The sequence below is a fragment of the Huiozyma naganishii genome, chromosome 2, assembly GCF_000348985.1.
Source record: "Huiozyma naganishii CBS 8797 chromosome 2, complete genome".
Taxonomy (NCBI): Eukaryota; Fungi; Ascomycota; class Saccharomycetes; order Saccharomycetales; family Saccharomycetaceae; genus Huiozyma; species Huiozyma naganishii.
The window spans coordinates 900,705-922,773 of NC_035923.1; the positions used below are offsets into that span (position 1 = coordinate 900,705).

The 22,069-nt window shown below is 44.8% G+C and overlaps 12 protein-coding genes and 2 non-coding genes across 14 annotated transcripts; 7 read left to right on the top strand and 7 right to left on the bottom strand.

The window, feature by feature from the left end:
- Positions 1 to 152: 152 nt before the first annotated feature.
- Positions 153 to 1,637, bottom strand: RRP3 (RNA-dependent ATPase RRP3; the record flags this gene model as incomplete). The annotated part of the gene is made up of 1 exon (XM_022606454.1): positions 153 to 1,637. One exon carries the CDS (start codon positions 1,635 to 1,637, stop codon positions 153 to 155), a length of 1,485 nt encoding a protein of 494 aa, XP_022463147.1.
- Positions 1,638 to 1,842: 205 nt separating this feature from the next.
- PIB1 (phosphatidylinositol-3-phosphate-binding ubiquitin-protein ligase) lies at positions 1,843 to 2,766 on the bottom strand (the record flags this gene model as incomplete). The annotated part of the gene is made up of 1 exon (XM_022606455.1): positions 1,843 to 2,766. One exon carries the CDS (start codon positions 2,764 to 2,766, stop codon positions 1,843 to 1,845), a length of 924 nt encoding a protein of 307 aa, XP_022463148.1.
- A 235-nt stretch (positions 2,767 to 3,001) lies between these two features.
- On the top strand, positions 3,002 to 3,823 carry HTD2 (hydroxyacyl-thioester dehydratase HTD2; the record flags this gene model as incomplete). The annotated part of the gene is made up of 1 exon (XM_022606456.1): positions 3,002 to 3,823. One exon carries the CDS (start codon positions 3,002 to 3,004, stop codon positions 3,821 to 3,823), a length of 822 nt encoding a protein of 273 aa, XP_022463149.1.
- A 54-nt stretch (positions 3,824 to 3,877) lies between these two features.
- On the bottom strand, positions 3,878 to 4,975 carry RRP4 (exosome non-catalytic core subunit RRP4; the record flags this gene model as incomplete). The annotated part of the gene is made up of 1 exon (XM_022606457.1): positions 3,878 to 4,975. One exon carries the CDS (start codon positions 4,973 to 4,975, stop codon positions 3,878 to 3,880), a length of 1,098 nt encoding a protein of 365 aa, XP_022463150.1.
- A 154-nt stretch (positions 4,976 to 5,129) lies between these two features.
- Positions 5,130 to 5,232, bottom strand: KNAG0Btrna6F. The gene is made up of 2 exons: positions 5,195 to 5,232; positions 5,130 to 5,166 (listed from the first exon to the last, which is right to left on the bottom strand). It is a non-coding gene; the product is annotated as a tRNA-Phe (tRNA).
- A 4,206-nt stretch (positions 5,233 to 9,438) lies between these two features.
- KNAG0Btrna10V lies at positions 9,439 to 9,511 on the top strand. Its single transcript has one exon. It is a non-coding gene; the product is annotated as a tRNA-Val (tRNA).
- A 382-nt stretch (positions 9,512 to 9,893) lies between these two features.
- On the bottom strand, positions 9,894 to 10,259 carry FYV4 (mitochondrial 37S ribosomal protein mS41; the record flags this gene model as incomplete). Its single annotated transcript, XM_022606458.1, has 1 exon — positions 9,894 to 10,259. The coding sequence occupies one exon, from the start codon at positions 10,257 to 10,259 to the stop codon at positions 9,894 to 9,896; it is 366 nt and encodes a 121-aa protein (XP_022463151.1).
- Positions 10,260 to 10,481: 222 nt separating this feature from the next.
- Positions 10,482 to 11,324, top strand: MED6 (mediator complex subunit MED6; the record flags this gene model as incomplete). Its single annotated transcript, XM_022606459.1, has 1 exon — positions 10,482 to 11,324. The coding sequence occupies one exon, from the start codon at positions 10,482 to 10,484 to the stop codon at positions 11,322 to 11,324; it is 843 nt and encodes a 280-aa protein (XP_022463152.1).
- A 174-nt stretch (positions 11,325 to 11,498) lies between these two features.
- On the top strand, positions 11,499 to 12,119 carry CPR2 (peptidylprolyl isomerase CPR2; the record flags this gene model as incomplete). The annotated part of the gene is made up of 1 exon (XM_022606460.1): positions 11,499 to 12,119. The coding sequence occupies one exon, from the start codon at positions 11,499 to 11,501 to the stop codon at positions 12,117 to 12,119; it is 621 nt and encodes a 206-aa protein (XP_022463153.1).
- Positions 12,120 to 12,594: 475 nt separating this feature from the next.
- Positions 12,595 to 15,267, top strand: KNAG0B04730 (uncharacterized protein; the record flags this gene model as incomplete). The annotated part of the gene is made up of 1 exon (XM_022606461.1): positions 12,595 to 15,267. The coding sequence occupies one exon, from the start codon at positions 12,595 to 12,597 to the stop codon at positions 15,265 to 15,267; it is 2,673 nt and encodes an 890-aa protein (XP_022463154.1).
- A 306-nt stretch (positions 15,268 to 15,573) lies between these two features.
- KNAG0B04740 (uncharacterized protein) lies at positions 15,574 to 16,917 on the top strand (the record flags this gene model as incomplete). The annotated part of the gene is made up of 1 exon (XM_022606462.1): positions 15,574 to 16,917. The coding sequence occupies one exon, from the start codon at positions 15,574 to 15,576 to the stop codon at positions 16,915 to 16,917; it is 1,344 nt and encodes a 447-aa protein (XP_022463155.1).
- PIH1 (Pih1p) lies at positions 16,914 to 17,843 on the bottom strand (the record flags this gene model as incomplete). The annotated part of the gene is made up of 1 exon (XM_022606463.1): positions 16,914 to 17,843. The coding sequence occupies one exon, from the start codon at positions 17,841 to 17,843 to the stop codon at positions 16,914 to 16,916; it is 930 nt and encodes a 309-aa protein (XP_022463156.1).
- A 255-nt stretch (positions 17,844 to 18,098) lies between these two features.
- Positions 18,099 to 19,154, bottom strand: SUR2 (sphingosine hydroxylase; the record flags this gene model as incomplete). The annotated part of the gene is made up of 1 exon (XM_022606465.1): positions 18,099 to 19,154. The coding sequence occupies one exon, from the start codon at positions 19,152 to 19,154 to the stop codon at positions 18,099 to 18,101; it is 1,056 nt and encodes a 351-aa protein (XP_022463157.1).
- A 1,595-nt stretch (positions 19,155 to 20,749) lies between these two features.
- Positions 20,750 to 22,060, top strand: BRL1 (Brl1p; the record flags this gene model as incomplete). The annotated part of the gene is made up of 1 exon (XM_022606466.1): positions 20,750 to 22,060. The coding sequence occupies one exon, from the start codon at positions 20,750 to 20,752 to the stop codon at positions 22,058 to 22,060; it is 1,311 nt and encodes a 436-aa protein (XP_022463158.1).
- Positions 22,061 to 22,069: the final 9 nt, after the last annotated feature.

Below are 22,069 nucleotides of genomic sequence, written 5' to 3' on the forward strand. Positions count from 1 at the left end.
CGCATTGGTATACTATCTATTCACTGTGTATAAAAACAAAAAGGGTAAAACGATTACCCAAACTGCATTCAGTACTAATCTTTTGTCTATCTGAATTATCACTACAAGGTTAATTACTATTTATAGCTGCTTAATATACATATTTTGGAACTTCAGCGCTCTTCTTTATCCGATCCATCTTTGAGCATCATTCTGCCATGTCTGCCTTTCCCTCTTGCCTGCTTCTCCTTGTTCCTTCTACTCATTTCCTTGACCACCTCACCATTGGCTTTGTCGACCGAATCTCTTAAGGCTAGAACAATGTCCTTGTCTACATTCTCTTTTGGTAGTTTTTTCCCCAGTACCTCTTCGATTCTTAGTATCAATTCAAGATCATATTGCGAAACCAATGAGATGGATTTACCAGACCGTCCTGCTCTGGCAGTTCTACCCACACGATGGATGTATGATTTGGAGTCCACTGGAATATCATAATTGATGACCACATCGACAGAAGGAATATCTAAACCTCTTGCAGCAACGTCAGTGGCAACCAAGATTGATCTTCTGCCCGCTTTGAACAAGTCTAAGGCACCGGTTCTTTGATTTTGGTTCAAGTCACCGTGTAGTGCAGTGGCACTAAACTGTAGTAAGTTGGCAAGACCAGATATCCTTTCAGCATTAGCTTTTGTTCTGGTGAAAATAATCATCGATTTACCTATGAACTCATTGAGCAAATAAACTAGGTAAGTGTCCTTAACACCACCGGGGACAACCATTAGTGTTTGCACCAATGTGTCAACAGTTTGGTACTTGGTCGATACAGCACACTTGACAGGGTTTGTCAAACTGGCTCTTTGCAATTTATCAATCTTGGAGGTCATGGTAGCGGAAAATAAGTAAGTAGTTCTACCCTGGGTTGGGATAATTTTCAATATTCTGTCTAATACCGGACCAAACTCCATGTCTAGCAGTCTGTCTGCTTCATCCATAACTAGGTATTTTAAATTTCTTAGGGAAAAGCCACGAGTATTTTCCAAATGGTCCATCAGTCTACCGGGAGTACCAATAATAATATGGGGCTTTCTCATCAAATCTCTAGCCTGGTCCATCATATTCATACCACCAACTATACAAACAGATCTGACCCCCATTAAGGAACCCAAAGAGTCAAAGGTTTCCTTGATCTGTTGAGCCAGCTCTCTTGTGGGGGATAAAATACAAGCGTAGTATGGTTGCTGGTCGTGCCACAGACTGTTCAGAATAGGAATCGCAAATGCAGCAGTCTTACCTGATCCTGTTTGGGCTAAACCAATTATGTCTTTACCCTTTAAGGCAGGCGGAATTGATCTAGACTGGATCGGCGTAGGTTTAGAGTAGTTTAGGTTCTTACAGGCTTCAAGTAGTTCAGGGACCAAATTTAGCTCTTCAAACGATTCAAAGGACTCCTCATCATCATCATCCTGGGTTGAAACGTCCGCGTTCTTTTCCGCTTGTTTAGACGACGGTTTAAAATCAGAGACCCCATCGCTATGCACTTCTTCATCATTGGTTGATATCTTCTTTTGGTTTTCTAAAGCCTTGGCCTTGATCTTCGCGACCAATGAGGCGGTTTCCTTTGTCGCCTTTGATTTCTTACGGATCTTATCACCAGCCATGCTAATTTTCTTGTTGGCGATGCTCAGACGGTGTAAGTGCTCATCTCAAAATTTTCCAAAATTTTCATTATTTGACTTTTAAACTCAATATCCGTCAACAGTGATGCATAAAGGTTCAATGAGAAGCTACTTGAAAGTAAGCAATAAACTAGGAAGCCTGCAGTTTTAGGGTTCCAGAAGCAAGTTATAATTGCGAGTATATGCACTAGAAAATTGCGTCATGCAATGGGCAGAAATTCTTGCCGAGACTGCTCAAGTTGTGGCTTTCAGCTGCAAGTTTTTGAGATTTCTTAGCAAACCAGCTTTTGATGCATTTGTAATGGAAAACACATAAACATTCCAGTCTGCCAACTTTCTGTCCCGGCATCATTGCTTCAAAACATATGGGACATTCTTCGTAATCCTCCTCTCTTATGCTTTCTTTTTTCTGACCGTGGGGGACAGGTACTTTGTAAATTAGCATTCTGTTCTTAACTGTAGGACAGGCGTTGGCCGCAATATGTGCGTTGACATCCACATTTTCAGCGGCTACGTCGATATTATGATGTTGTTGAATGTTTTCTGCTCGTCGTATACAATCTTCGATGTGAGTCTCTATGATATGACTATCGTGGCTTTCTGTTATCTTCGTGAAGTCTATATTGCAAATAGGACAGTGGCTTTCCTCTGCATTATTCTCGTCCCGCTCGTCTGAAACCTGATTGGTGGGAACAGTATGGTCTATTGGGGACGATATCGAGAGAGGGGTGGCTGATGCTTCACAGACAGGTTCTATCGTTCCCTGATCTGTGTCCGAGTTAGCCTCAGATCCACCCCGGTGTTGTTCCATTGTTTTTATTAGTAGGTGAGCACTCTTTAGGTTATTGTAGCACGATACACATGTTCGGTATGGGGCTAACTCGGTATCATATTTTGACCTCCTGACTACTTTAATTCTTTCCGTATCATACTTGCAGAACTGGTGAGCACATTGACCACAAAATACTTTCCCACAGCATCTACAATGATGTTTTCGAACCCAAAAGGAGAACTCGAAATAACAGTTTGGGCATCGGGTGACATCCCCATCGGCTTGCCAAAACGCAAAATTGTTGGTGTATATAGCGCCTGGTCTCTCCAGGTCCGCCATTTTTTTTGTTCACTCTGTCGTGATAACTGTAAGAAGCAGCAACAGCCTGTGATAACTTAACAAGATCGGTAACTTTCGTCTATTAATGCACTTGTCCCTGCATCCAATTTAGACTCACCGATAAATGTCCTCTTTCAAATTATTTTCTCGATTAGATAAAAAAACAGAGATGAGATCAGGTACAGCAGTATAACAATTGGTCATAGTGATTTCTGCAAGGGGTGGGGTTGTAAACATGACAATCAAGGCTGTTAGATTGTGGAGCCGACAGATTAATGCATTTGTTGATGATACACTAGTCAAAAACTTCAATGAATTGGTAGGTGGTGTGAATGTTTCCTCGAATGGTACTCAACTCGGAGAGCATTTGCTTTACTTCAATCCAATGTGGAAACCTTTGAGTCAAGATGGATACTTTCAATGCATTACCCCCAGTGAACTTTTACAAGATCATACCCTTCGATACAAGAGACGTGTATGGGCTGGTGGTACATTACAACAAAACGGGCCTCTTAGATACATGACGCAGTACAACTGTGAAGAGGTAATAAGTTCCATAAAGACTCTGAAGAGTGGTACTTTTGTTACTATGAAGAGGCAAATACGAGACACACAGTCATCCGTAACTGTTATTAAAGAGCTCAGAACACTTCTGTATACAAATAAATCCCCACAAGTCATTACATACCCGGTTGGGCAGGAAATATTTTCTCCATTTGCTAAATTTACATTCCATGAAATGGATGTTATACAATATAGCCAGCTCACTTTGAACCCCCATCGAATTCATTGGGATAAACTATACTGCCAAAATGTGGAAAAGTACAAGGATATCGTTGTCCAAGGTCCCTTCATATTACAGATAATGCTTAGGTCCATCAAAGAGCATTCATTTCTTGGTGCAGTCGATATTGCCACAATCAAATACAGAAACGTTAACTTCGTATATCCAGAGACAGAGCTCCAAATATGCGTTGACAGTACCAAAAAGACCTTTTACATGAGAGATGTTTTGGATACCTCAAAGATCTATGCTATCTTACAGATTCTTAATTAAAAGTACATATGGAACAGAGCGCATGTAGATGGACACTCTAAGGTTTCCTTACAACTACACGCCTGTGCCCCTCATTTTCTCACCGTTGATGACATCCGCACCTAACGATTCCATAACTTCTCTTTCGATCAAAGACCCGACGTTTCTGTAAACCATACTGGATTCGTACGCGCTAATTATTCTTTCTTGCGTAATACCAATCTCGCAAAATGCTAGTGCTTTTATGACATTTGCATAACGTGTTATCGTAAGTTTAATGCTGTCGCTTATATTCGGGTCGTTTTTGTCAGAATATATTTGCCAAGAAGATTCCTCTTCCAACCTGGTGATAGAAACGTTAGTCGTTGGGTTTAACGATACAGCCCCGGTTGGACCATTGGTACCTTTTGGTGTTGATGCACCTCCAGCAGCTCCAACGGAGTTTAGATCTCGCGCCAAGTCCATTTGGGAGGTTTTCCTCAACCAAATGTAACCGTTGACACCCAGCACAACGGTGACATTACCTGGTAGATTGTGAGTATGGTTCTTAGATTTTACAATCAACGAGCTTGCCACGCCGCAAAATTGACCATCACGCAATTTTCCGTACTTCAAAGATCTTGTGTGCAAAGAAGCACTACCATCTTGGAATAAAGATTGCACTTCAGCGTTCAACAGATCTCCCTCTTTCAAGAAACTCCGCATCTGCAATTCATCGTTTTCAGATTTTCTCCTCAGGATACCACCGGGCAGGTTAACGGAACCTAACATCAGCACGGCATGTTGCTTGGCACCTATATCGACCTTCCATCTTTTGTTACCCACTTCGCTGATCCGACCAACAACATGGTCACCCGTCTCGGGGGCGTATCTTCCTTTCAACGGCACTACAGATAAAAGTTTATTGACTTTAGAAACTGTACCCACAACAGAAGAGTAGGTCACGTTGTCTAGGAAGTAAGTACCATGACCTCTCATCCACACAGGGTCATCGGTAATCAGTTCCCCGGGGGTAACAATTGGAGAGTCAGTGTCTCTTCTTGATATAGAATTCTCTTCATCAGCATCTGACATCATTTCATCTTCGCTGCTTAAGTCTATCCTGTCGCCATTGAAGGCTGCATCGTTTTCAAAAACGCCTTTTCTCTTCACTACTGTTATGACCTCTGACATTTCTATTCAAAGGCCTCGATGGAAACTGGATTGCTATACAAACACAACTGTTAACTCGCCTCCATCCAGCTCATCTCCTGTATGCTACTTACAATACAGTGAAAAAAAATTCAAGAAAAAAATTATGAACTTCAAAAGTTCCAAAAAAAAAAAATGCGAATTCTGTGGATCGAACACAGGACCTCCAGATAACTTACTTTGTTTGACCGAAGTTTAAACTCTTCAGTCTGGCGCTCTCCCAACTGAGCTAAATCCGCAATAATTATAAATTTTTTAAAATTTTGGTAAACTTTATATAATTATTTAAATACAGAAGTTGGTATTATACTTGTATGTGTTAGGTTTCCGTGACATAAAGAAGCATTAATCATAGAGTAACTAAGTTTATCAGTTAGGTTTTTACCGCGGTTGTACTTTAATACATTTTTCGGGGAACTTTCATTCTCTCAGACCTTTCAAAATATAAGGCCGGTTTCTACGCTCTAAACCTGGAGGGCTTGTAAGTGCTTATTTTCATGTCAATTAAGGTATTTTTGAAGAGTGCATCTCTTCAAGCAAATACGACCTCGTGCCGGATTGTTTAATGTCCGAGGAACAGTCATAATTGGGTTTACATGGGAAACTACAATAATTCAAAAATTAAGTGAATTGTTGGAAATTATAGGTCCAAGCCCTATAATCTTCCTAGATATAAGTACATTTTTGTCTCATGTGAAAATGGAGAATTGTCACAACGGTATTTTTCATTGGAAAAATATATTTGAAGATATCTCTAGATAGTATTGTGTACACTACATAGTTCTGTTTAGAGAAGCCGATACACTTTTCATATAAGTCCTATCGTAGTATGATGATGAATCCCGTCAGCGACCAGTATGAATATATACTTAATTCAGGTACGCTATAACCATTATCTGATACTTATTTAGAAATTTGAATTTTTATCCTTCAAGACCCCGGTAAGATTGAACAAAGAGGTCAAGTACAACGATGGTTTGGAACAACTAATATGCAACTTAGTTGATAAGTAATTTCTCAAAATAAAAGTGGTTTTTTTCATGGAGTAAATGCAGGAGATGGGTATATATTGTGTGGCAGCCTGTATTTAGGTGTCTATGAAAACAATTTTATGTCTGTGAAGATCAGTAAAGAAGGATTTATTTCTTGGTATGTAGGATTAATGTTGGAATTCCGCAGATAAATACAGAAATGCGGTAAGAAGTAAAATTAGAGACGCTACAGTTGAGGTAGTGGTCAGGACAAGAACCATTTCCCGGGAACACAAGTTTCTAGAAACTCTAACAATGTGTTCAAACCAAATAACCAATCAGTTGGCCAACCAACAACCGCGACATGTCCAATTCTTCCACGAGGGAATATACAAATGTGTTAGCTAAGACTCGGTTGTTGATGTGAACTAGGGTCAGACTAGTTGGTTAGATAGGCTAATTACTATCTAAGTATATACTCTAGTCTACCCGTTAGTTGTACCTTGCTATGATTATTAGTTAATCAGTTATTCTTGGTTAATTCCCGTTGTTATCCTTGGTTCATATTCAGAGAAGCTTCAAGACCTGAGAATATCCTGCATGACCTGGTTATATATGTTTCGGAAGTATCTGTAGGGTGTACTTCTGAACAAATCCCTTATCCAGGTTTGCAGTGTTCCGTGCCGTTGTATCATTGGTAGCCAGCCAGCTATATTCCGGGGACTCCCACAAATTATCCTAACAGAATGTATGATTTCTTTATTTTAAAGTTTTGTTTCAAAGAGCTGGCACAAGGCTAAAGATAATTATAAAATTGCTGGATATAAAAAAATGACTATTATAAAGACGATAAGATAAATGATAGGCATAAACAGTATGACAAGAATGATGACACGTTTTGAAGAGAATGTAAATATATCATCATTATCGTTAGCTATTGTAAAAAGGTGAAATTCCTCAGTTATAATAAGGTAAGAAACATCAAGTGAATTGATCTCTCTGATTCAAAACAGAAGATATCAGCGAACCATACACTTAAATACTAGTATACACCAAAAGTCATATCCAAACTAAATTATTTTAGTACTCTACTACAATGAATAGCGACGGCGAAAAAGACCCTTTTCAACAGGAAGTCCAATAATTTTTGTTCAAAGTCTGGAGATTTTATGATAAAAAAGTTATTCCTATCAGCGATACAAAGAAAGGTTGTTTGCCCCACTCAAAACACGTATCGGATGCCAATCCAAGGACAGGTGTGTCCAAGATCAGTAATTGTGCAGGTACCAACGTCAGTCAGAAAACAAGTGGGTCTAATTCAAATGCCTGTGTAGGCCAAACAACAAGCCGCAAGTGTGCGTCTGAATCCGTTAGAGTCAGCGTTCCAGAGGATGACATTGTGCAAATTATAAACCCTCCAAATAAAGGAACTCGTCGCGAACGTTCCTGTTTGGTAAATGGTGTGTTGTTACTATTACTGTTTGACACTGGTAGTCCGACCACCCTGGTTTGTAAGAACCTAGCCATGAAGTATAAATAGCAGCTGTATACTATCCCATCTTTGCTGTGGAAAAGTGCCATCCCCTGACTAAGGTCTACAGCAGTCCAAGAAGCGCGCTGCAAATTACAGTAATAATGATCGTTTATACTATCTTGCTGCCTACGTTACGGCATTGTATCTCGAAGAAGATATTAATTGGTAATCCAATCTTGGATCAACACCCAGAATTGTTTCTGGTAGATGCTACAATTAAAGTTAGTGCTAGCAATAAAGTATAATTAAAGCCACACTTGAAGAAATCTACAATGTAGACGGTGGGAGATTTTTGTTGTTCAGTCAGTCGCTATGAAGAATAACTGTATGACCTTCCACAAACTACCACAGGAACTGCAACAATGATTTCAAAATACGGTAACAGATAAATTACCACTTCAATCAGGCACTCAAACTTATGATCATGAGATTGAATTGAAACCTGATACGAAATCCCCAAGGTCTCCAAACATTTAACCCCGACGGGTTTTTAACTCAAAAAGACAAAGTTAAGGCAGTACAGGAGTTACCAATCCCCACGTCCATCAAAGCCGCTCAAAAGTTTATGGGCATGGCGAACTATTCCGGAGCCTTTATCCCCGGTTGCAGCGATATTGCTAAAGCACTGTTTGACTATATCTTGGATAAATGGGGAACTCCACAAATAGAAACTGTGAACGTGCTGAAAAAGAAACTGGTGACAGCACAAATTTTGGTACCATTCGTGGAAGGAAAACGTTAACAACTTACCACGGACGCGGGCTTTACAGCTGTCGGTTATTTGTTGGAAAGATCAAAGCAAGATGGTTCGGTCAAAGGGAAGAATAACTCTGTTAGGGATTCGTTGAGTCGTCCACAAGAGAATAATGCTATTGAAAGTTGTCCCCTAAGTTCACTGGAATTGGGCGAGACTGAAGCTTGGTAGGAAGACCTGTTAGCAGATCGCTGGTATGCTGCTAAATTGCTTGAGATGGGTGCGATTTGCAGAAAAATGCATTGCACTATAACAATAGTACTGATCGTTGACGGGATTCATCATCACAAGGCGATAGGACTTATATGAAAACTGTATCGGCTTCTCTAAACAGAACTGTGTAGTGTACATGATACTATCTAGAGATATCTTTAAATATATTTTTCCAATGAAAAATACCGTTGTGACAATTCTCCATTTTCACATAAGACAAAAATGTACTTATATCTAGGAAGATTATAGGGTTTGTGAGCGAAGTTCTCGAAGCTTCTCAACGTGTTGTTAGTTGTTCCTCTTTGCCAAGACATATCTTAGTATCAGATAAATTATTTTATAAACCTTGTATAAACGGTTTCTTGCCCTTACAGATGTAAGGAAAATATATATATATAAAATAAGCAGATTGGAAATAATCTGTGTTGAGAATTACTTCGAGACGACGGTCTATATCGTGGCTATTTATATGATTCATTCTGGAAGAAATATCAAACAAATTCACGATGCGTTATAAATTCTTAATTCGTTTTTGCAAACAAATCGCGAAAATATCTCGTCTTATTTTCATCCACATTTCGCATTCCGTAGATGACTGCGTACAGACGCGTGGATACTGTTGACGTGTCATAAACACCAATTGTAGCATCTATTCCACGTAACAAAACGTCGTAGAGACATAGAAACTTCTGCATCACACGGGGTGCATGTTTGTATCTCTATTTCCAACAGTTTGGACCTATAATTTCCAACAGCAACGATATGGTAGTTGTCGTGATTAAACGATAACTATGCACATTTCCTTGCAATTCACACAACACATGGATTATCAAACACTAGGCACTCACTGTACAGGTATGCCGTCTTCTATCATGGATTCTCACGAACCATCGCATCAAAAAATGATGTTAGATTTGCCAATGGATGTAACACGGGTATAAAGAAAAGGCCCAAAAAAAAAAGTTATTACAGTGTTTCATTAGTGTAGCGGTTATCACGTTGTCCTCACACGACAAAGGTCTCGAGTTCGATCCTCGGATGAAACATCTTTTTTGAACCTTGTAGACTCCATTCGTATGTGGGTGATTCCCAAATCACCCAGGTAACCAAGCTTCGAGTTACAACCCTAATATCCTTTTTGATACCACTCTTTGTAAACAACTACTCTACTACCCATATACAAGAGGACTAGAAAACTATTACCCATCTAATAGTCTTGATATCTAGCATAACGGATACTTTTTGGATTGAAGTGGAAACACCAACATGGAAGTAACGACTTGGCGTTACACAGTGTACCAAGTATCCTTCCCCCTCGCTCTTGTCTAAGAATTATGAATGGATAATATATATGTATAAACACGCACTATACATATTTTGAGAGTATTTACAATGAAAGATATGTCCAGCCGCTGTGTGTGTGCGAGTCTATTTATTCTTGGCCCTTTGTTCCGCTTCCCACTTGGCCCTGTTCTCCTTTCTTTTCCTCTCCCCACCAAAGAACGACTTCTTGCCCTTCTTAATCTCCTCTACGGGCGTGCCCCTCCTAAATTTCTCTACTTGCAGCAGTATATACCTTCTCTGTTGGATGGGGACACCCTTCTCTTTCAGCACAGCGGAATCCCATTCAAAGAGATTCTCCCACTTGTTTTCGTACAACTCTGTCTGCTCTGCACAGTCTCTCCCGATGACCGTCAGGAACTTCGATACGTCTGGGATCGTCGCTGTTGAACTTGGAATCTTTCTCACCGCTAGTGTGCGGCACGCGTGGAAAAACCGCACGGACACCATCATAGCGATAGGTATATAGAATGTGAAGTGGGTCGGTCGATTGAATCGGAGAGGTTCTTGCGTAAGAGTGTCCCTTCTTGAACGTCCTCGCACTCTGATACTTCAAATATTCACTGCAAAAATATTCAAAGTACCAATGCATTAGATACATGGACAGTTCTGAGCGGTTATTCCCAGTTGCTGTACACTCGACTCCCAGGAAACCTAGAATACCTCTACCGAGCAATGGATATCCCCCTAGACGAGCTTCAATGGAAATCTCCCGAGTGGATCCAAGCGTTTGGGTTGCGGACGGATAACGTGCTGGACTACTTCTCGGAATCGCCCTTCTTCGACAAGACCTCTAACAACCATGTTATCAAGATGCAGCGGCAGTTCTCGCAACTGCCCGTGGACGGCATGCCACAGCCGCAGGGTCCCGGTGGGACCGCCCCAGACGGGTCGAAATCGGCCACGCTGGGCGACTCGCAAGAGTTCTCGCACTTGGACCCGCTCCGCAGAGAGGTGCTGGGAAAGTACCCGCTGTACATGACGATGGAGCGGGAATTGTGCAAGCTGCGGGGTGTTGAGTACGTCCTGGCGTGTGTGCGGGAGCCGGACTTCTGGGTGGTCAAGAAACAGCGGCGTTTATCGCCGCGGCGGACGGAACCGATGCAGGACTACTACATCATCGGCGCCAACGTGTACCAGTCCCCCAGCATGTTCAAGATACTCCAGAACCGGATGATGTCCGCTAGTTACCACCTGTCAAACACACTGAACGACCTGCAGAAACTGGTACACTTCCAACCTTCACAGGGAGTCCAATTCAAGACGCAGAGCACCGCCACGGACGGGGCCGTCCAGGGAGCCACACAGGGGGCTGCTACAACGACACCCATGCCGGGGACCGCACCAAACACGGCGCTCGGCCCTCTATCGGCGGTCCCGACTACGGCAGCAGGGTCCGCCCAGACTGCGGGGAACACCTCGCCCTACGAGAACGGCACCCGCGAACTTATCTCGAAGGAGATGATGGACAAGCTGATGGCTACGAGCATCAGGTCCCAACCGGAGTGCATCCAGTAGCTGGGGCCCTGCCCTGCTGGTGCCGGTGCTGGTGTTTTACCCGGTCGCCTTTGATCGCTGTCCTTTTCGTCGTCGTTTCGACGAAGTTGAACAGTTTCCAGAGCAGTTGGTGGTGATGTTGTTGGGTGTCACTGGTGGTTTGGGTAGTCCTAGACACTGCAACGAGGATCGAGGATGAAGTTGTTGAACGTTCTGGTGACTGTGGTCACGCTTTTCACTGCGATTGTCGCTGCTGCTGCTTCTGCTGGTGCGCCAGAGGTCACCGAGCAAGTGTACTTTGACATTGCCCATGGGGACAAGAAAATCGGGCGTGTCGTGATTGGTCTGTACGGGGATGTTGTCCCCAAGACGGTGAAGAACTTCTACGAGCTGTCTACCTCTACGGACCCAAAGATGGGGTTTGTTAAATCCATTTTCCACCGTGTGATCCCCAACTTCATGATCCAAGGTGGTGACTTCACTCACCGGAGTGGGATCGGCGGGAAGTCCATCTACGGGGACAGGTTCCCGGACGAGAACTTCGACTTGAAGCACGACAAACCAGGGCTGCTGTCCATGGCCAACGCGGGGAAGGACACCAACGGGTCCCAATTCTTCATCACCACCGTCGCTACCCCATGGCTAGACGGCAGACATGTCGTGTTTGGTGAAATCGTCGAAGGGATGGACGTCGTCAAGTACGTCGAGAACGTGGACACGGATAGAAGAGACAAACCACTTCAGGACGTCACCATCGTCGCTTGCGGTGCGTACCCTTCAAAGGGCAACACCAGCAACACTCGCGATGAGTTATAACTATGGTAACTCGGTCACAGAGTCACTCAGACAAGACTATGGGTGAGGATCGTGTGCTGAACAAGAGGAGCTGAAGAAGGTGAGAGGAACCTCTATGTACTTTTTGTAAGTAATTGTATGTACCTCCCACAGTCGAAAATGCCTGTATCTTCTAACGCCGTGAACACGTACATAGCACCGCACTACAGTATACATACGGGTGACTACTCGAAGCTCCAGCCTCTTCACAATCGTGGCTGCTGAAACACGATACGCTCAGAAGTCGAAATTTCAATGAGTTTGAACAACTTCAATTTTTCTCGAATTTAAGACGTTACTATTGATTGCACTGCAACGGTGTTCTTGATTAACACTGGCTGGACACTCACAGGTACGACAATTGGTTGCCATTAGTAGAACGAGGTTGTGTTTGAAATTCTAGCTTTTGGGCGTTTTCTCTGTCTCTCTTTTCTTAGCACAGCAGTGACTGCTCTAGATGACTGCACCGATGCCAGCAAGTTTCTCGACACAAAGGACAGCTGCTCACCCAAGACCCGTTGGAAGGCCCCCCAATAACAGCCAGTTTGTGGCAAGCAGGCAGCAGCACCAGTTTCAAACCATGGCCACCAATCGGCGCGCTTCTGGTAACACGACGACGGCCAAGAACTCATTCGTTCCGCAGTTCAAATCCATGAATAACGTCGGGAACGACTCTACGTCTGGCGCGAAGTTGCCCGATACACGCAGCTACACCCCGCAATTGAAGGAAGATAGGGCGTTCTCAGCGAACCCGTACGGAGGGAACTCGATGGGGCATGGCCACGAACCGTTTGTTCGATCCGACCAGGGCACGACTCCTGGGAGAAAGATAGATAACTCAAAAAACAGTACAGAGTACTTGTACTCCTTGGAGGAATTGCCCTCGTTTGATTTGATGACATCTTCGTATACTCAAGAGCAAGTAATATTGAAGGAGATGGAGTTTTTGGAGGAAAAGTTCTTGCACCTGAGGGAATACAAAAGAAAGTACATGGACCACAAAAATGATACTATAGAGGAGCAGAAACAGAGTCGTGAGGGGACAGACAAAAACAGTATCAATGCGGCGGGGAGAGATCCCCCAGATATGAGGGATGAGTCCTACCTGAAGAGACTCAAACTGAACTCGGCAAAACTGTACAACGCGGTGAACGGGAATCAACAACAGGAGCCCGCTTCAGATTTCCCTCTCTTAAAACCTAGAAGTTCAGATATTGTCAGTTCAACAGGGTTCCATATCGAGGACACGCCAAACCAACTATTCAGCCGCCAGTTTCTGATCATAAGAGATGGGTTTCTCATGAAATTCTACAGGGACTTAAACGATATTGTGAAAAGCAGGTTTGGAGAGTCCTTGAGGGAGGTCAAACGCGAAAAAATGTCACAAAGAGTAGAGTTCTCCGCAGATTTGACGCACTTGAAATTGGTTAAACCAGAGACAACAAAACAGTCGTTGGAATACCTTTTCACGAGGCTCCCTGAACTGCCAAACATCATTCCTTCTCTAGACCAGTCACTGGACAGGTTGATGGCCATGGTGGACGATATATTCACTCCAGAAAATCTTTCCAAGACTGATTTCAGCACCGGGCAGCTGAGTGGCAGGCAACTGTACTCCGTTGGTATACTCTCGCTGTTCATGCTGATTTTCCACGCTAGTGTGGTGTGCGATGGTGGGAATGGTTCAGAAATTGCAGGAGCCGTGTTCACTGTTGTCGATGCGCATATAAATCAGCTGAAGGCTACTGTGTTTATTGTAGCGCAAGACTTCAACACACAATGCGCCTCACGGGATGTCGAGAAGTTACATCTGAAGTTGCAGTTCTGCTCCATTCTGAAATACTACTTGGGCCACATTGCCGCGTCCGACGAGCGTCTCAATGCATTGTTTCGCATAGATTGTGACGAGGACATCTACCTTTACACCGAGAATTCGATCGATCGACTTGTTACGGGCGACGAAAAATTGATTCAGTTGTGGAACTTTGTGGTGAAGAACTACATTTACAAGAAGTTGTTCCGTGGGGAGATCCCCGAATTGGTCAGCAAAGAAGCTTTTAAAAGAATGATCATCAAGGATTCCTCACTACTGAGGGATTCCCCATTGGTTGACACCGAATTGAAACTGATCGATTATCTTCACACCAACGAAATAGAGGACGACTCATTGCATTCGGCAACTGCTCCAGGGTCTGACCCATATTCCAAAATAACGATTAAGCAAACTTTGAGATTGCTCGATCAGTTACAGAAACATTACGAGGCAACACAGACAGGCCAATCTGAAGATGGCTTGAAGGGGAGTACATTAGTCACCACTGCAATCAATTCGCAGATTTACTTCAAGATCGTGCTTCTGACCAAGTTTTATATCTTGTTACAGTATGAAAGGGATGGGAACTTCTCGGCTTTCCAGGACAGTTTCCTGTCATACGTTGTTCTGATCAAAACCATCATCTTAAGCCAACTCGATCATTTGAATCTGAATAACGACAATTCGGATCTTGCGGGCTACGAGTTTCTCCTGAGAGGGAGAAGTCTGTCTTTGATCAGTGACTGTCTTGAAATCATGTTCAGTGTCTATGAAAGAATGAATAACATCCACGCGGTGTTGAATAAACCGTCCTCGGGTACTTCCCTGACTACACAAGAGAGCGAGGCTCAGGGACGTGAACTGTTGCTCGCCGCATTACGCCATAACATGGAAATGATGAGAGACACTTTCACGCAGCTGGCAACATGTCTAGCAAAGTTCCAAAGAGTAAGCACAGCTAGTGCACCGTACGTGAGACCGTTGGTCCAGTTGAAGACATTCATCGCGTACATGAAGCAAACAAGCACGTACAGCACACCTTCCACCGCGGACGCAAACGGACAAACGCCGCCGCCTCCGCAGGCCATGAACATGGGCCAGTACCCTTTCAACACACAGCAGATAAACAACGCACTGGCGGGCATCCAAGTCAACCAATTGCAAGTACTCTCGCAACACACGAGGCGTCTCTACCTCGACCTCCAGAAGTTCACCACGGGAGAACAGCTGCCGGACTCCTTCTTCGCGAACGCGGACACGTTCAGCGTCTCGAGGGACAGTTTGCTGCAGATCTGCGAGACAATGCTCATGTGGTGACCACTGGACCCGGTGCAATCAGTATACTTCTTATGTAAAATGACATCTTTGGCAGTTGATCTGTTCCCCTTTTCGGACTACGTGTTAAATGACGTAATTTCTCCAGAAACTTGCTTCAACGAAAAATTTCACCACAAAGAAGTATATAAAGAGAGGGGGCGGGGCAGGATTGTTGCCTCGACGGGCCGTTTATTTCCACTGCGGGTGCCGTTTGTATACTGGGAACAGATCCAGGATAACACATCCCTGTACATTGCAGTTATTAGACGCAAAACTGTTTCGCCCTCCTTTTAGTTCGAAAAGAAAATGACCGGCAAAAGCTATACTATTGTGCTGAAGCTGGGTTCCTCCTCGCTAGTCGATGGGGAAACTAAAGATTTGAAGCTCGCATCTATGACACGTATTGTGGAGACGGTGTGCCACCTCAAAAAAATGGGCCACCGGGTTGTCATGGTGTCCTCTGGGGGGATTGCCATGGGATTGAACGTTATGTCTCGGGATAAGAGGCCCACGGCCGTATCGGAGACGCAAGCGCTTGCCGCTATTGGCCAGGGGAAGCTCATTGGTAAATGGGACATGTTGTTCCAGAATTTCAACGAGGAGATTGCGCAGATTCTGCTGACAAGAAACGATATTTTGAACTGGGAACAGTTTCAAAATGCAAGGAACACAGTTAGAGAACTGCTAGATATGAACGTGATTCCGATCGTTAACGAGAACGACACGCTGTCCATCAGTGAGATTGAGTTTGGTGACAATGATACCTTGAGCGGGATCACCGCTTCTTTGATCCAGGCCGATTATCTCTTTTTGCTTACGGACGTAGACTGTCTGTACACTAACGACCCACGGGTCGACCCAGATGCGAAACCCATATTGACCGTGAGGAATCTGCACCTGAGTGAGGGTGAAAATGGGAATCCCTTACGCGGTGTTAACTTGTCGAACGGCAGCGGGTCCAGTGTGGGTACCGGTGGTATGAAGACGAAAATCATTGCTGCTGACCTGGCTTGTAATTCAGGTGTCGACACTGTCATTATGAACAGTGAAAATCCTTCGAATATTGAGACTCTGTTGAAATACATGGAGACTTTGGACAGTGGTGAGGAGAACGATGCCGCTGAACTGGCCAGAATGATGAAAATGAACGTGCCGCTCCACACAAAGTTCTTGGCTACGGACACTGATAAACAATTGGAGAGCAGACAGTTTTGGATCCTTCATGGGTTGGTAACCAAGGGCTCGATCATCATTGATGAGAATACATACGAGCAGCTGAACGACCTGGATATGATTACGTCCATTGACAATGGCGGGTTAGACGTCAATGGGATCATTGGTATCGAGGATAAATTCCATGAACTGGAATGTGTGAATTTGAAGATCGGGAAGAAACTGGAAAACGGCGAGCTGGACCCTGACTACCCCTTGAAAACGGTGGGAAGGGCGCGTGTAAATTATACCAGTAACGAGTTGAACAAGATTAAGGGTATGACCAAATTGAAGGACATTGAAAAAGTCCTTGGTGGAGACTATATCGGCAGCGATGACCACCTCAATCAGGGTCATGGGGACAGCGAATCCGTACTTACTGGCGGGTCGCTATCCGTTGTAGCTAGCAGAGAGAATCTGGCTCTAACGCCGTTTTAAACGAAAATATATATTCGATTACTTACTAAAAATGTTTTGAAGTTTCGCACAGTATAGTGTTCTTCCTTGATGAAATTGGGGAGGTCTAACTTCAAAACCGGAGACGCTGCGTATTCAACAAGCAGTTGGTTTTTATCTGCGTCGTACTTCACTTCCAAGTTATCTGCCAGTAGTTTAGTGATTGAACCGACTATTTTGATACGCAGTTTATACTCAGTAGTGTCGTATGTCTTACGCATAGCCACGTCAAAGGTGCAGGACTCTTTTATCTCTTGGATATTTTGCACTCTTTCATTTCGTTTCAACTGGTGCTCCCTTGATATTTCCTGGATCAGAGGCTTATTCGGAGGAGGTCCCTGCGGGAATAATGTTTTCAAAGTGGTCTCTTGCTCCTCTAATCGTTCTGTATCTGCCTTCCATTGTAACAACGAGCTCGGGTTGTTTCCCTCAGATTCTTGGGTACCGTCTTCTCTCGGTATTTCCATTGTGACAGATGCTGGTGGTAGTTGGCCCTTGTACTTCATCTTGGGGAACTTCACCGAGTCCCTGTCAATAAGCAAGTTATCCTCTCGCAGCTCTATACTCTCCAGACACCATTCCATGGTGATCTTTCGAAGGTCTTCGTATTCCTCTAGAGGTTCCACAATGTCTGTGTTGATAATACAGTCAAACACAATGCAAGGTTGATGACTCTTGTCTACATCTGTCCTCTTGGGAGATGTGACGATGGGGATCTCCCATTGGTTTGCCATTATTTTCTGAAAGGTTTGTAACCCAGCAAAGGGCTCCCTAGGGGGCGGCACCTCCTTATTATGGCACACATTGACGAACACTTTGCTCTGTGGTGGGTTCAACGACTTGGCCTTCCCCACGAAAAACGGGACCGGTACCAATTGGATCGTATCATGCATATCTATCAGACACATTGCTTGGCAATGCTAGGGGTAAATGTTTTAGTCGGTCAGACTCAATCTCAAATGGGAGCTGTTTCTCGTTATCGAACTGAACTGTTCATTGACTGTAAAACGAGGCAAAAAATATCAAAAAATCAACTATACGTCACAGATATAATAATGAGGGCATAACATAACAACGTATAAATAACTTTCCATAGATAATACAGTATATAACTTGAGGGCGATGTAACAAAACGATTACCATCTACTCCCCCGCATAAGTAATCATTCATCGTCCTTCTCCAAGACTTTCTTCATTTTCTCCAATTTGACCTTTCTCTCCTCGTCTCTGTTCAGCAAGAACTGCTTGTACTGGTGGATGTTGACCTTCTTGGTGTTCATCTCCTTTAGAGCTGGGAATCTGGTGCCGAACACGGTGTCCCAGAAAGTGAAGAAAGGTTGAGCGAAATTACTCTTCAACCCCCACTCCTGGTGGTGGATGTCGTGGTAGACGGCGTTGTTGGGGAAGAAGATTTGGAATGGGTCGAATGGCAGAACGTATCCGCAGTGGTCGTCGACGGTCTTCATGGTAGCGAACGTGAATAGGACGATTTGCTCTCTGGGACTCAAGCGAGTGACGATCATGGCGATACCGGTTCCAAGGGTGTCCAAAAGGAACCCCTCAGTGGGGGCGTTGAACAGCGCACCGTAGGCGTATGGGACGTACAACTGGTGGTGTCTGGAGTGGAACTTCTTGTACAGAGTGGAGGAGTAGTGCATTAGGTAATGCAGGAAGAACTGCCATGTGTCGACGAAAATGAAGGCAAGAGACAACTTGATTAGGGACAGCCCGTACTTGTAGAAAAGCACGATCCATTGGTCCTTAATCATGGACGCAAACTGTGGCCCAATGAAGGAGTATATGTCCTTCTTCAGGTGCCACATCTCATAGGCCTCGAACCCGGTAACTGATTCCGCGTCAAATTTGTACGCAGTGAGACCGAAAAGCGTTTGGATACAGTGTTGTAGGATAACCTCTCTTAAGACCTCCAATCTCCCGGCCTTGTTTCTGGATTTAACCTCGGCACTTGGATGGATCCTGTACTTCTCTGCCAAGTTGAAAGTGTCCAACAAGTGGAAGAACCCGGAGACAACCCAGTATGCGACCACTGGAGCAATCAGGGCCAAGATACCGTCAGGGATACCTTCTACCAAGGAAGGTCTTGGAACAATGTGCTTTGCTGGTGCAACGCTGGAGTACATGAATGAGAACTGCTTCCCTGCAGCGCCGTTGAACAAAGTCTCGGCCGTGGCATTGACGGCTTCAGTAGACGAATTCATCTCGTTCTGGTGTTTTTGTTGTTGCTGGTTCTCTGGAAAGGGAAGCCTGCCAGTGCAAAGCGGAAAGAGCGAAAAACAGGAAGTAAGTACCGAATAAAGCTAGACAGTATAAATATACAAAAATATTCCTGTACTTCCAAATTTTGTGTCGTTCTAGAAGAGCAGCTATTTTTTTTCCTTACTTCTTTTGTTCTATTTCCAAAAGAGCGGACCACGGGATTATCTGTCAAGTGCAGTATACAGCTGCTGTGCCTTAGATTCGAAGAGAGGAATGACAACAACAAAGAGCAGCGACAGCTGATACCTGCAAGTTGCCAACAATAAAGCAGTGGGAAGATACAGAAATAAAAAACAGATGAATTAATCAGCGTTTCCTGAACGAGACGCGTCGATTTCCTAATCCGGAAATGTCACTGGACAAGGGCAGAAATTTCTTCTTTTGGTGTTTCCGCGGGTTTCCACAGCCCCTTTTCCCGCGGAGCGAAACAGCGGTACCGTTCCTTCCTCTTTAGGTAATAGCTGCCGTGCGGCATTTTCTCGCGGAGTATTGTGTTGGCGGTGTGCCTATGTGCCCCACCCCTTTTATTTACACAATTCCCTCTTTGGGCGGTTCGCTCTGTGCCCCACTAAATGAATAAAACATGCAAAACAGAGGGGATGTGTGATGTAATCACGCTTTGCACTCTGGGTGGTCGAGCAGAACGAGGGGGCAACACCACGAGCCAGGCTTCTCGCTACGATTCTTGCTGCTGGGAATGAACATTGCAACACGAGGAAGAAAGAACGTGGTTCTTCTGTGGTCTCTTGACGATTGTTGCAGTAGACTCGTGTCTTATGCTGAGTAGGTAGTGTTATTTTGTCATATCTTGAGGCGCCATGCAGAAAAGTCACCCGCTGTTCTATGGTGTTGAACTTGAAATGAACGAAAACAAGTAGCTGCAATTGAGTAACCTAACAGCCCTTTGAAACGGGAGAGGCAAAGAGGGTCTAGAGATCCATACTGGACTTCGCACACACACATATATATATATGATACAGACCCATGTGCAATCACCGAAACAAAGGGTGGATATACCGGGCGTTTCGGTACGTAAATGGATGAGCGGAATTATCGTTTCCCCTCGTAGTTTTCTTGATTTGTTGAGGCCAACGTATATCGCATTGTTCAACTGTCCACCTCCCCCCCACGCCGAACGAAGCAGGCAAGATCCAAGGAGACAGTTTAGTGCACGTATTTTGGTAGGTGTTCCCAAATCAACTACGGAATTAGGCATGGAAGGCGGCTGGGTGCTCGTCCTCAACAGTACCAAATTCTAAAAATTAGTCTACGCAAGAAACAACCACAAATGCGCTACTTTCACTGTGCAGCAACCTCTTAGGACCCTCTTGAACGAAGTAGTCACCAAACAAAGCTACTTCATCTCTTGTTCTCCAGTCTTCCCCCACTGTATGCATCCCGCTATTTTTTTTGTACCAGAAATTATGTATGGAGAAGAAGTTGCAATTGGAAAAAGTAAATTATATTATTATGGCACGTACGTGAGTGTCAAACAGCACAGTGAGGTCAACATTTCTTATTGACCATGGGTACCCCAATGGAGACCTTCAGTAACCTGTCTCTGTCGGATGTAACAGATACCAGCGAGGATGTGGGCATAGATTCGTCGTTGTTGAACCTGTCGCTGAACGGTGGTTCTCAAGCAAACGATGCGATGGAGATGCAACTTAAGCAAAGGTTTATGCCCTTTGTCCCCGTCAGTCCGTCGCCGCTTCGACACTCTGTCAATGGGGCCCGTTACAATGACGGCGATGCGTTGATCGACTTGGATGAGGACTTGATGGAGGTGGATGAGGTGGATGAGGTGGAAACAGTCAGCGACGCAGAACAACCACCCATAACACCGTTGGCACCATTACAAGAGATGAGGGAGAGCATATACGCGGCGGATTTCAAAGCCGACACTAGGGAGCAACTGTCTTCCGACGACGAGGATGAAAAGCACGCTAAACACGTCCCAGATTCCACACAAAGTGCCACAACCCCAACATCGACCAGCATAGTGCGTAAACTGTTCTCGCCGACGCAGCTTGGCGCGGAGACCGCAGGCGTACTCAACGCCGATTGCAACCACACTCCGCACAAAGCGAAACACGACGCAGTCGAGGGCCATATGAACGCAGCGTCTCGCACTGTACGACACGAGTGGTTGAAGGACAAGCAAGTCAACTTCCACATCAACAACAATTACTACTACGGCCCGGCTCGGGCCAGTGGGTACACCGAACACGGGGATGAGTTCAACCGCTTGGGGGGAAACCCGAAATGCCACGACGAGGAAGAAGAAGAGACACTGCCGGCACCGTGGTCCCCGGAATCGGAACCTCACTCCAAACTGTTCTACGACTCGCTGACGTACTTCCAGTGGACTTTCAACACGTTGACAGTATCCGCTGGGATCGTGTACATACTGCGGCTGGTTCGCAAGGACATGCATGCCCTATGGGCGACACACAAGCGTGCATTACAAGAGGAGATCGCACTCTGCCAGTTACAATACGACACGAACCAGTGTGCTACAAACGGTGCTCTACCGGCGATGGCCGCCAAATGCCGCGAGTGGGGGGTTTGCTCGCAGAACGACGTGGACAAGTTCTTCCACATGCGACTGGCACTCTCGCTGAGACTACTGGGCACTCTCATCAACGAATTGATCCAGCCACTCGGATGGAAACCCATCCTCGTGATCGCCCTCGGCATCCTCCTCTGGGTTTTCTCCTCCAACTTCCTCTTCGGGTTTGCGAGAGCCAAGTACTACTACGGCACACCCGAGAGAACCGAGCACCACGACGACGGTCCACCAGGCGACCCATCGGGGTCCATCCTCACCAGGCAGCACCGCCAGTAGAGCCACACC